The sequence below is a fragment of the Mytilus californianus genome, unplaced genomic scaffold (genome assembly GCF_021869535.1).
Source record: "Mytilus californianus isolate M0D057914Y unplaced genomic scaffold, xbMytCali1.0.p SCAF_13, whole genome shotgun sequence".
NCBI classification, from domain to species: domain Eukaryota; kingdom Metazoa; phylum Mollusca; class Bivalvia; order Mytilida; family Mytilidae; genus Mytilus; species Mytilus californianus.
This window is the reverse complement of record NW_026262615.1, coordinates 1146637-1160302: the sequence shown is the minus strand read 5'-3', so window position 1 is coordinate 1160302 and position 13666 is coordinate 1146637. Positions and strand designations below refer to the sequence as shown.

The 13666-nt window shown below is 30.7% G+C and overlaps 1 protein-coding gene and 1 long non-coding RNA gene across 2 annotated transcripts in view; both read left to right on the top strand.

Annotated features, from left to right (window-relative positions):
• Window positions 1-13397, top strand: part of LOC127722986 (thioredoxin domain-containing protein 5-like) — a 44387-nt gene extending 30990 nt beyond the window's left edge. The window contains exons 9-12 of the mRNA XM_052229391.1: window positions 164-325; window positions 1111-1193; window positions 1963-2089; window positions 6778-13397. Coding sequence (XP_052085351.1) covers window positions 164-325; window positions 1111-1193; window positions 1963-2089; window positions 6778-6915 — 510 coding nt within the window. The 3' untranslated portion in view covers window positions 6916-13397. The remainder of the gene's footprint in view (window positions 1-163; window positions 326-1110; window positions 1194-1962; window positions 2090-6777) is intronic.
• On the top strand, window positions 4090-5772 carry LOC127722988 (uncharacterized). The gene is made up of 2 exons (XR_007991778.1): window positions 4090-4753; window positions 5676-5772. It is a non-coding gene; the product is annotated as an uncharacterized LOC127722988 (long non-coding RNA).
• Window positions 13398-13666: the final 269 nt, after the last annotated feature.

The window sequence follows — 13666 nt, the reverse complement described above, 5'->3', positions numbered from 1 at the left end:
ATTAATTTTGCGAAAGGTCATTTTCTCCTCAATTTTCTTGTGCTCAAATGCAGTATGTCTTTCTACATATTTTTGTGCTTATTTAAAATTGTGTAATACTGTTAAAGCTTTTTAGTAAAATAAGATTATTTATTTTGATATGATGAATATGAATTGTTTGCAGGTCAGAGGTTATCCTACATTAATAGTATATAAGAACGGAGAGAGGAAAGAAGAGTATAGTGGAGGAAGAGATTTACCCAGTTTGGAAACATTCCTTGATAAATTTGTGTTTACTGGTGATATGAAAGAAGAAATCCCACCTGAAATTGTGGAAGAATTTAAGGTATGTTGGTGATTATTTATAATTTGTAAATTCAGGAATTTTTGTGATGTTTTTATTATTGTGAAAATTGCTATGAGATAGGTGTCACAAAAAATAAAAAATGTCATTTGAAATATTTATAGCATTATTAGTATTCCAATATTTCCTGAAATCGCAATGATTTAACTCAAATTTGTGTTGATTGTTCAGCAGTTGTGATGATAAATGCATGTTTTAATTTCTGAATTTACAGTTATGATATTAATGAGACTTGAAATTTTTATAGAGAAACTGAACATTTTACTTTTTTTATGTGGTTTTTATATTTTCTGCATAAGAAAATTTATTAGGTTGGATAGTTGCATACCCACATGTTTTCATAGAAATAGTTCAAATAGACAGTCATTTTCAGTAAAAGACCAACATTCACTCAAAAAACTGCAAAATGTTAATTTTCTGGAAATATTTTTTTCTCTTCTTTCTTTGAAAATCTCTTATGGCCAGGTTAACAAATAAGACAAATGAAATTATCTCCCTTCATCTTAAATTTAATTAAAGGGAGACAATTTATGATCTTTTTTACTTAACCTTTTTATTTTAAAAGGGTAAATAGAAAGGTATTTTATGTCTGTGAATAATTTTACAGTTTTACAATATTAAGATATTAATGAACTAGGACAAAAGATTGATTGTATCATATGCATTGTACCATGTTTAACTGAAACAAAGGAAATTTGCATTAATCATAGCTATTTGTGAGTCTTTTTAATAAAGGTATGATTGTAAGCCTTTTTTTTTTATTTCAGTCTCCTGTTTTAGAGTTGGATTCAGAAAGCTTCCAAACCACCATAAGTGATGGAGTTACATTCGTCAAATTCTTTGCACCATGGTGAGTTAGTAAAGTGTGACGTCCATTATTTGCTAATCAGGTATAAATTATTGTTTAGGGGCCAGCTGAAGCCTGCCTCTGGGTGCGGGATTTTCTCGCTGTATTGAAGACCCATTGGTGACCTTGGGCTGTTTTCTGCTCTTTGGTCGGGTTGTTGTCTTTTTAACACATTCCTGTTTCCGTTCTCAATTTTATTAGTATACTACAAGTATATCACTGCAAACACCAGCATATCAAACACACTTTGAAATTTATATGTTTTCCCGTTTGAATGGTTTTACACTAGTAATTTTTGGGGCCCTTTATAGCTTGCTGTGCGGTGTGAGCCAAGGCTCTGTGTTGAAGACCGTACTTTGACCTATAATGGTTTACTTTTATAAATTGTGACTTGGATGGAGAGTTGTCTCATTGGCACTCATACCACATCTTCTTTTATCTATATACCTTCTGTAAGAAACAGCCAATGAAACATCACCATCAAGGAAAGAAAAAGTCTCCTTGATCATAAATTTTGGTATGAAGTTTGTCTACCTGGCGTTGATCTCTTGTTTTTGACCACAGAAGTTTGTTCATGCTCCTGCATAATATGTTTGAGTTGGGTTGAACACCTGGTTATTTATTCAAGTTCTGCCTAGGAATAGAATATTGATTTTAATTACGGAACCCTACTCAAGTCTCGTCCTGTGTTCGAAATGTATTTTAATGAAAAAATGTAAACAGCTCTGTTTTATGTTAAAAAAAATTCTAATCTTTTCAACTTTTGTTTTAGGTGTGGACACTGTAAAAATCTTGCTCCAATTTGGGAAGACTTATCTAAGAAATTTGAGGGTATGGAGACAGTGAAAATAGCTAAAGTGGATTGTACCGTATATAAAGATATTTGCAAAGAAAATCAGGTAAACTTCAAATTTCACATCATGCTTTATTCATTTTATTATCATATATTTTTCAGGATCTTTTAAATGGAATTACTTACCATCAATCTTTCAGAATTTATCTCAAGTAAAAGTTCGGTTAAAAAAATTATTAAAAAGAACTGTTTGGAATAGTAAGAAGTGTATATATTATATTCATATTTGTCGCACTTGAATATTCATACATTGTCGAGGTACTTTGTATGATGTCAAAACTGTATAAATTTATGATTTTTACTCGTAATGATTTATTCATAACAATATATCATTTGAATTTTTCTTATATATGTGTTTGTTTATCAAGGCCCCACAAATCAATTGGCAGAAGTCCTTTAGTAATCAGCATTTCGATCTGTCTGGACATGTGGTTGCTGTCACAAATCTTTCGGCTCTCTTACTTTCAAAATTTTAAAGAATGTTAATGAAATTTGGAATGATTGTTTACCACTTATCGAAGGTGTGTCAAGTACAGTGAAGGTCAAGGTCAAAAACTTGGTTCATCTTAGTCACCTCTGTGCATATGTACAAAAATTGTTTCTGCTCTCTAACTTTAAAACCCCTTGGAGTTCAGTTATGAAACTTGGCATGATAATTCACCACTACTGAATGGTGTGTCGGGAACAAGAAAGAAAATCTTACATTGAAAGTCATTGTTAATTTAGTGGTCCATCAAAATTTCAGCCTTCTGTGGGAATAAGCTAAGTTTGAATCGAATAACAATGATTGCATCTTAGAAGAGTTATAATTTGATTTGCTTGGCTCTAATCACTATCCTCTAGTTTTGTATTTCTTTGTAAGTTATATTTCAAAATCATTGTAATTCATGAGTTTCTCACGGAAGATTAGTTGTATGGTTTTTATACGACCGCAAAAAAATTTTGTGGTCGTATATTGGTATGACGTTGGCGTCGTCGTCGTCCGGCGTCGTCGTCCGAAGACACTTTGGTTTTCGCACTCTAACTTTAGTTTAAGTGAATGGATCTTTTTGAAATTTTACCATAAGGTTAAATACCACAAAAGGAAGGCTGGGATTGATTTTGGGGGTTATGGTACCAACAGTTAAGGAATTAGGGGCCAAAAAGGGGCCAAAAATAAGCATTTTCTAGTTTCCAGACAATAACTGTGGAACGGTGTATGGATCTCTCTGAAATTATACTACAAGTTTCCATACCACAAAGGGATGGTTAGGATTTGCTTTGGGGGGTTATGGCTCAAACCGTTTAGGAATTAGGGGCAAAAAAGGGGGAAAAACAAGGTTGTCCTGGTTAATGGACAAATACTTTAGTACAAAACATAATTTAAAGCAGTGTAAGGGAGATAAATCAAATACATCATTGAAATTATCTCCCTTACACTGCTTTTAAATTATGTATAAAGTAATGGTTAATGAACAATAAAGATAATTTAAAACAGTGTAAGGGAGGTAATCCAAATACAACGTTTTGGTTACTTCCCTTACACTGCTTTTAAATTATGTTTAAAGAAATGCATATTTATAAAGGAAGACCAGTAAAAATATCTGCAAATGTTGCATCATTTTTTTTTACAAAAAAATCCATATGAAAGATTTGACACTATATTTTTAATTCTATTATAAAATAGATTAAGTTAGCACTATGGTAAATTTAAATGGGTAATTATGGTTGCCAACTCCATTGGAAATTTGAATTGAGATTATGACCATATCTTGAGGGAAAGAATTTTTTTGGGGAAAAAGGGGGGGGGGGGATAAAAAGAAATTGTGGGGGGTCAATTTTTTCTCATTTCAGATTTCAGAAATTAAAAAGAATTATTCTTCAAATATTATTTTTTTTTTCAAATTTCAAATATTGAAAAATTTCAAGAAGTAATCTTTAATTGCACAGTATGGCGCATTAGATTTGTAAAATCTTTGATCACATTTATTTATTTGTTATGCCGAATCTAACAGTGTATTTAGATTTTTAATTTTGGGTCCAGTTTTCAAAATGGTCTACATTATGGTCCAAATTGGGGTCCAAAATTAAACTTTGTTTGATTTCAACAAAAATTGAATATATGGGGTTCTTTGATATGCTGAATCTAACCATGTATTTAGATTTTTTATTTGTGGACCCCGTTATCAAATTGGTTCATATTGAGGTCAAAAGGGTCCAAAATTAAACTTTGTTTGATTTCATCTAAAATTGAATTATTGGGGCTCTTTGATATTCCAAATCTAACCGTGTATTTAGATTTTTAATTTTGGGTCCTGTTTTTTAAATTGGTCTACATTAAGGTCCAAAGGGTCCAAAATTAAACTTAGTTTGATTTTAACAAAAATTGAATTCTTGGGGTTCTTTGATATGCTGAATCTAAACATGTGTTTAGATTTTTGATTATGGGTCCAGTTTTCAAGTTGGTCCAAGATAGGGTCCAGTATTTAAACTTTGTTTGATTTCAACAAAAATTGAATATATGGGGTTCTTTGATATGCTGAATCTAAACATGTATTTAGATTTTTGATTATGGGCCCAGTTTTCAAGTTGGTCCAAATTGGGGTCCAAAATGAAACTTTGTTTGATTTCAACAAAAATTGAATATATGAGGTTCTTTGATATGCTGAATCTAACCATGTATTTAGATTTTTTATTTGTAGGCCCCGCTATCAAATTGGTTCATATTGAGGTCAAAAGGGTCCAAAATTAAACTTTGTTTGATTTCATCAAAAATTGAATTATTGGCGTTCTTTGATATGCCAAATCTAACCGTGTTTTTAGATGTTTAATTTGGGTCCTGTTTTTTAAATTGGTCTTCATTGAGGTCCAAAGGGTCCAAAATTAAACTTAGTTTGATTTTAACAAAAATTGAATTCTTGGGGTTTTTTGATATGCTGAATCTTAACATGTGTTTAGATTTTTGATTATGGGCCCAGTTTTCAAGTTGGTCCAAGTTGGGGTCCAAAATTAAACTTTTTTTGATTTCAACAAAAATTGAATATATGGGGTTCTTTGATGTGCTAAATCTAACCATGAATTGAGATTTTTTATTTGTGGGTCCCGCTATCAAATTGGTTCATATTGAGGTCAAAAGGGTCCAAAATTAAACTTTGTTTGATTTCATCAAAAATTGAATTATTGGTGTTCTTTGATATTCCAAATCTAACTGCGTATTTAGATTTTTAATTTTAAGTCCCGTTTTTTAAATTGGTCTACATTAAGGTCCAAAGGGTCCAAAATTAAACTTAGTTTGATTTTAGCAAAAATTGAATTCTTGGGGTTCTTTGATATGCTGAATCTAAACATGTGTTTAGATTTTTGATTATGGGCCCAGTTTTCAAGTTGGTCCAAGATAGGGTCCAGTATTTAAACTTTGTTTGATTTCAACAAAAATTGAATATATGGGGTTCTTTGATATGCTGAATCTAAACATGTGTTTAGATTTTTGATTATGGGCCAAGTTTTCAAGTTGGACCAAGTTGGGGTCCAAAATTAAACTTTTTTTGATTTCAACAAAAATTGAATATATGGGGTTCTTTGATGTGCTGAATCTAACCATGAATTTAGATTTTTTATTTGTGGGTCCCGCTATCAAATTGGTTCATATTGAGGTCAAAAGGGTCCAAAATTAAACTTTGTTTGATTTCATCAAAAATTGAATTATTGGGGTTCTTTGATATGCCAAATCTAACCGCGTATTTTGATTTTTAATTTTAAGTCCCGTTTTTTAAATTGGTCTACATTAAGGTCCAAAGGGTCCAAAATTAAACTTAGTTTGATTTTAGCAAAAATTGAATTCTTGGGGTTCTTTGATATGCTGAATCTAAACATGTGTTTAGATTTTTGATTATGGGCCCAGTTTTCAAGTTTGTCCAAGTTGGGGTCCAAAATTAAACTTTGTTTGATTTTAACAAAAATTGAATATATGGGGTTCTTTGATATGCTGAATCTAACCATGTATTTTGATTTTGGACATTGGACCATAATAGGTAAATTAAAAAAAATTCAAGTTCTTAGACCACATTCTTTCTGTGTCAGAAACCTATGCTGTGTCAAATATTTAATAACAATCCAAAGTCAGAGCTGTATCAAGCTTGAATGTTGTGTCCATACTTGCCCCAACTGTTCAGGGTTTGACCTCTGCGGTCGTATCAAGCTGCGCCCCAGCGAAGCATTTTATTATTTTACTTAGTAACTTCTGTAAATACTTCTCAGAAACATGCTTATAGGTTGCACTTCTTTAAATATAGACAATGCAATTTCCCATAGGAACTCCCTTTACGGCTTAAAATATAGGGCTGTGCAGCATATTTTCAACATTTATATGCCCCGAACTTCTAAGAGTTTAAATTTATACTAAAATTCTGTACTCCCCCTGCCTTCACTTTTGGTCCTCCTTAGAATTCAATTTCGCCACTATCCATGTGTATTTATACTGGTGACATTTCCAAGTAATGTCTCTATGAGATGAAACATAGAGATCATATCTGGGAACCAGTACATAAACAAAACAAAATATCTATGTATATTATATATCTCCCCAAAAGAGGTGTAGTTTGTGAAACAGCTGTATTTACAAAGTGCAACCTCTAAATCTTGTATATCTATGCAGATGAAACAGGCTGACAAGAACTTTGCTTCAGTGTGTGTAGTCTATCATTTGTATACAAACCCAGATGATGATGAAATAAACATGTTATTTTCTACTTCCAGGTCAGAGGTTATCCTACATTACTCATGTTTAAGGATGGAGAGAAGAAGGAAGAATACAGTGGAGGAAGAGACTTAAACAGTTTGAGTTCTTTTGTCGATAAATACAATTCTGACAGTGGCAGAAAAGAAGAATTGTAATCAGAATTTATTTAAATGTAGAAGGAAATAAATGGTTTAAAGTTAATATTGAAAACATTTGCATTAGAAGGATACTGTTATTATTGGGGAACGGGGATAGGGCAGGATATGTCAAAACTTAAGCTTCTTTCAATAGAGTTACTCAGGCACTTAGCATTTATTGTAAATGCTGAAAATTGCCATATTCCAGCTTTTACAGACAATTACTGCCTTTTTTAGTTTATAGTTATTTATCATTAGTTGAATAAATTATAACACGTGAACAAGGCAAATAAGCTGTTCATGCTTGCCAACTTTTCAAAATCTCCATTGGGCATTTTAAGCACAAGAGAACCTAATGCATCTTTTGTACATGTTATAGGTGTTTTCAATCTAATATACTAAGGTGTAGAATGATTATATATTTGCTTAAATGATTTTTTAGCTCTTTTGAATGCCTTTTTTGGGATATGTAGGTCATAGTATTGAGAATTCAAGTGACAGGTCAAGACCACTTAATTTGGAAAGATGGCAGGTCTGTTATATAAAGTCTGTACTTTTTAAAGGGAAGAAAAATATTAAGGTTAAGATTCAGATTGCCCTTACTGGGTATCAGACAAATTGTCCTACTGATGCATCATTCTCTTGTAAGGTTGTATTCATAATTCTATTTTATTATATTTTGATGATGCAAATTTGTGTTTTAAATCATTATAGTGAAATATCATTACTGTGAATTCATTATTATTTGCTGGTTACCAATTTCCGTGGGTAAAGGTAAACCATGAATATATATGTTCATTGTTGAAGTACAAATTGTCTATAGGCTTGAATGCTGATTTAGGCAAAAACAACGAAATCCAGTATCCACGAAAATACTATTTTTCCTCAATACGCGAAAATTGGTATCCACAAATATAAATGAATCCACAGTAAATGGGAAATATAAGTTTTATTTTCCAATCTAGAAATAGTGGTTGATTCAGTGAGGCCATTGTTAGGGGGTAGAGGGTATTTATTTAGGGGAGCCTTTTCTAGTGGTTGAACCAATAATTCTCCTGTAAAGGTATCTTTTAGAATATATATATAGACATCCAATATATTTTATAATAGATCAGGATAGATATTTTTATTAGATTAAAAGCTTGATATTCCAAGCAATTTGTTAAACTAGAATTTTATTAAAGGGTATAGTAGTTCCCAATGTATATACAAATACACAAATTAAGAGACCTAGGAAAAACTTCACATCAATTGCAATGAAGTTCAGTGATGGAAAATTTGTGTGCTATTGGTACAGGAGTCAGTTTCACACAAAAAATTTATGATTAAGACTGATTGTAAGTATACAGAATTGTTCATGACTTACGATCAATCTTATTCGTAAGTATTTTTGTGAAACTGACTCCTGACAGATAGCTAGAGACCAGTAGGTCTAGGCTATTCATTGAAATTTTACAATATCCAACAACAAATTTTTAAAAAAAGGATAGATAATCTTGCATAATTTTTATTGTAATAGCATATAAATCTCCATAATTCTAGGAATATCTGCAATGATTTTGTCTGTAATTGTTATTGTGGTGCAGTATTTTTTGTCATGGTGCAAACATTGAAAATATTCAAAATGAATATGTCACATTGTCATTATGTACATCATTAAATGATGGTCTGGATGGGGTTTAGAGAATAGAGAATAATAGGCAAAAAAAATAAAAAGGAAAGAGAAAATTGGCCAAAAATTTAAGGAGAAGAGAGAAATGGGCAACAAATGAAAAGAAAGGGGTGAAATGTCCTAAATGATTTAAGAATAGAGAAAAAAAATAATAAGAAATGAGAGAATACACGAAAGATGGCCCCTCACCCTAAACCCAGACTCATGTAGATATTGTACATTTGAATCAATTGTTATATTTTGACACTTGTTAATTCGTGATTAGTTGAAATCTGTTAAAATAACAGATAGTCTCCATGCATTATATGTTGGTGTGATAGGTATTATATATCTCTACTCGCAAAATCGTCAGGGGTTGGAAAGCACTTTTTTATGGTCATCACCCATACAATTGCTTTTTACTTTGCATATATAACCACACAATTTTAACTTCTTGACCTGCCCCCACACACAAAAATATTTCAAGTGCCATCCAACCCACTCCATATATTTTTTTCTGGAATAACCCTAAGTAGAGTATTGTACATACATTAGAAGATATATTTTTTTAATTTTCAGTGTGATTTACTGGTTTCTGGGTTCTTTTTGTTGTTTTAAACATGACCTTCTAAGGCCAGGGAAAAATGATTATTGGTTTCCCCTAACCCAACCGGGTCTATTTTAAACCGCCGGGTTATTTTATTTTTTTCAGTCCAGCAATGTTAACAAATATTTTTTCATGTACGTTTTTCGGTTTTGTTGTTTTGAAACATAACAATGTCAAGGTAATTTTTTTGCACCTTGGTTTCTAGATCACTGAAGTGCATAACTGATCGGAAAGATAACAATGATTTAAAGCGTGTTGCTCCCCCTGTTGTTTAGATCCACAAAATGGCCAACTCGGCACCAAGTGCCAGTTTGAATACATGGACACCAGTTCTTTATGTTATTAAAGTCACCCAAGTCAAGTAAATAAATAATTGTTCTACATGCAGTCTACAGCAACAATATTTGATACACACAAAAAAAAATCCTACCTGCCGGGCCTTGAAAATGAATGGGGAAACCAACAATCATTTTTCCCTGGCCTAAATAACAATTTTAGGGTTGTATATTTTATGGTATTATTATTGTATGAAATCCAGGGATACTTGCATCTGACGAATGGTATGGTCTCAGCATGTGATAAAAGATTTTTTAAGTAATAGTGGCATTACTCTTTTTTTTATGGGCATAAAACCTGTAATTTTTTTTTATATTATCGCTAACTATTGCTTATGGTATATATAATGTTGATGATTCGTAAATTGTGCACTGTAAACTCAAAAATTCATGCAGCCAATCTAAACGTGATTGAAATGTTAAATTTATTTCTTCAACTGAGATACCTTTTTTTTTTAATTAAGCTTTCATTAGAATGAAATTGTCAGTTCTAAAGCTATTTGGATTTGTTAATTAATTTCTGAGTTAACGGTATCATTTATTTTTCTCTATGTGCCATTTCATTTTGTTTTGCTTTTATTGTTTATAACCATTGATACATAATGAATACATCATAGCCTTGGGCTGTTTTCTGCTCTTTGGTCGGGATGTCTTTTTGACGCATTCCCCGTTTCCATTCTCAATTTTATTTATGGGTCAAAGGTTATTTTAATAGTTTGCATGAAAACTATGACAGCTATTAGTAAGTAACAAATGCTTAGGGGTGCTATTACAATTTGATTTTAGTTTTGTAAATTTCACATTTTGTTGGTTAAAAATATATACAGTTTCATTGAAATCAGTGTTTATTTATTTAATTCATTAATCTATGACAATTATAAATATTCATGCAGTCATTAAATTCTTATTATGATAGCTTACTGTTGTCATAGTAACCAATATTATGTCTCATACTATTTTTTTCTATTGCTTTTCCATAATATGATGGTGGAATGTTAGTCCCCAGAGGTACCATCAGCTCAGTAGCCAGTGCTTCGGTACTCACATGATATAATATGATGTGGGATGTTAGTCCCCGGATGTACCATCAGCTCAGTAGCCAGTGCTTCGGTACTCACATGGTATCATATATAGTAGTGTCAAGTGGAATAATTTACAAAAACATAATCATATCCTTGTGTAATGAAATTTTAAGAATGTTTGATTTGTAAAAAAATGAACATATAATGTACTAAACAATTGTGTGGTTTGTCAGATATGTATATACAGGAATAATTGTGTTTTGGTTGTGTGGAATTTATTTTTTGTATAGATAAAGTGTATCAGTTTGATACATGTGAAAAGTATATATGAATTTAATCATCATTAATATAAAACAAGATCAGTTTTACAATATAAACAATTCATGTGTTCACCAGATTACATGCAATTGGTGATGTCAATTTTGATTTTATCAAGAGCTTTTGAACAAATAGTTAGATGCCAGTGTTACTCAGGGGAAAAAGCTTAATTCAATTACCTGGTTGTACACATTTTTCTAGTTTAGTGGAGTTATTTCAATTTCAAAATTAACTAGATAAAATTTAATTGATTCACAAACTTCTAAAAATATAGGATTACTGATGAAAAATCTGTACTGTTATTTGTTCATTGAATAAAATTTAAGCATGTGATTGGTACAGCGTTAATTTCAAATCTTGGTGCAACAAAAATATCATCATGAAATCACCAAGATTAGAACATATTACTTGTGGTCGAATTTAAAACATATTTATAAAATTTTGTTTATTTGTACATTATTTTCTATTAACACATATCTGAAATTGTAATTAACCAGATAGCCTGTGTAGTCTTTGTGTTTCTTAAAAGTGTGGTGTGTGTGTATTTAAGGGGAGTCATGAACATGAAAGAAATGATTTTATGAATGAAAAGTAACATTTAGGATTGAATGATGCAATTCTACCTATATCCATGACAATTTGCCAATTACAATATTTCTATGCAAGAACACGAGAAATAAAAAAATTGACAAGTATTGTGCACATATAAAATCATTTACTACCCTTTGTGTTTTTTTTTTCTTATTAGATTTACTAATTCTATTTTTATTACATCTTATAATTTTTTTTACATAATACCATTTTTTGGTGTATGAAAGCCTGAATTTTGTGGCTAGAGCTGAAATACTCCAACCTAACACACATATTTTCTTGCAAATGTTTAAAATATTGTACTTTAATATTCAATAAAAGCTACTTAATTAGTTAATAATTTATAAAATCAAAACTGCTTCTAAAAATGCAGAATTCGTGTAACTTGACAAGTAAAGCTCTTTATCTACATAACTCATATTAAAATGATCACTTGTTAGAAAAATGTTTACAGTTGGAGGATTTATGTTTTGAGACTTTTACAGAAAGAAATCCATTTATTAACAAAACTATTCTACTTATGTGTTAAATTGTTTAACGGTTTTTGTTATCTTATATTTTTCACTTCTACATTTAAAGTAATGTTTACATCATTTCAGATTAACTCTCAAATTATGGGTTAATAAATTAAGAAATTAATAAGAAACTTAAGTTTGAACTACATCAGGGAAAGTTGACCATATGTGGATTTGACTGTTATTTAGGACCCTTTTGGTTATATAACTTTCCAAGTATTCAAGTATTTATAAACATTCTGTGCTTCACTTTTTGGGGGTTTGATTATTCTTGATGAAGGTAAATCCAGTGAATCACTTTCGATATTCTTGATCTCCATATTGGTATAAAGTATTATTTTCAGACTGTATATTTTAAAATCTATACCAGGAATTACATTATTCCTCCTATGTCCGGAAAATTGTGAATATCTTTAAAAATTAGTTGAAATAATCAGCAACTTGCAGAAACAGTATTCTGTCAAAAATGTTTAAAGTCATGAATTTGGAAAAATAAACTGATACATTGGCAGAATATTCACATTTTCATCAGATGGACATTTGTAACTTTAATGTTGTTCAGTTAACAGATTCTGAGGTTTACAAGGATTTTGCTGAAAGATTGTAACTAATGAAATACTAATAAAGAAGTAGAACTTTTAGTTGTTTTATGTCATATTGATATTTTTTGTCATTGACAGAATTTGGTGTTGATTGGCAGATCTTGCATAATTTCTGTTTAAATATTCTTTTGTAGAATGGGGATTAATTAGAGCTTGAAAATTTTATAGACACCTGTTTTATGTTGAAGACTGTTTTTACATTGAGTTTTTTTTGTTGTTTGGTAACTGTCTCATTATTAAAGTTATACCCACATTTTCTTTATACCTTTTATATCATACTCTTCAGGCAACAAGAAAATGCTCAATCCAAAATGGCAGTTTTAAGAACATACCTGTAAAATTAACAATGAATTCATCTGAAAAATTAAGACTGTTTCAAACAAACCTTTTACCTTAATCATGTTAATAATATATCAGAATGCAGTGGCTGGGAAGATCTGCTCAGTTCAGTGTATATTTTAGGAATAGTGATTTGAAACCTGTTACTTGTTGAAAAAAAAAAAATTCCCTAGATTACCTAAGTTGCATTTGAGCAGTTTTCAATTATTGTTGTAAAAGAATGGACATAAGGCAAGCACACATAAGACAACAGTGTTATAAAATACTCATTAACCAGTTAATAATAAATCTATCTTAATATAATTAACTGGCAAGTTGCAAGACAATTTAGAGAAACTAAAAACATCTTTTGTACTAAAATGTTTTAGTCATCGACTTTGCTATGCAAGATCAGTAAGGTAATGGACAAGACAATCTGAACTATATAAAGCAATATATGTAATGATTTGATATGAACAACTCATTTTCTTTTAATTTTATTTTATATACTAGTATATATTCAATAAAGATTTGATTTGTAGTCTTTTTTCACTTCACATTTTTTTCATACACCATACTATTAAATTGGAACATTTAGTGTCTTTGCATGGCTGTTTGATTGGTAGTTTCTATTTCTTGAATGTCAATGTGATTGATACATTTATTGTCTTTGTATGTCCATTGAATAGACTATTTTCATATAATCGACTTTTGACTCCTTTCGGCAGATTAGCTACTCTTTGGTAGGACAATCTGGTACTTGTTCAAGTAAGAGCTACTAAAAGAAGATTTATCAAACTTACAGTTGGT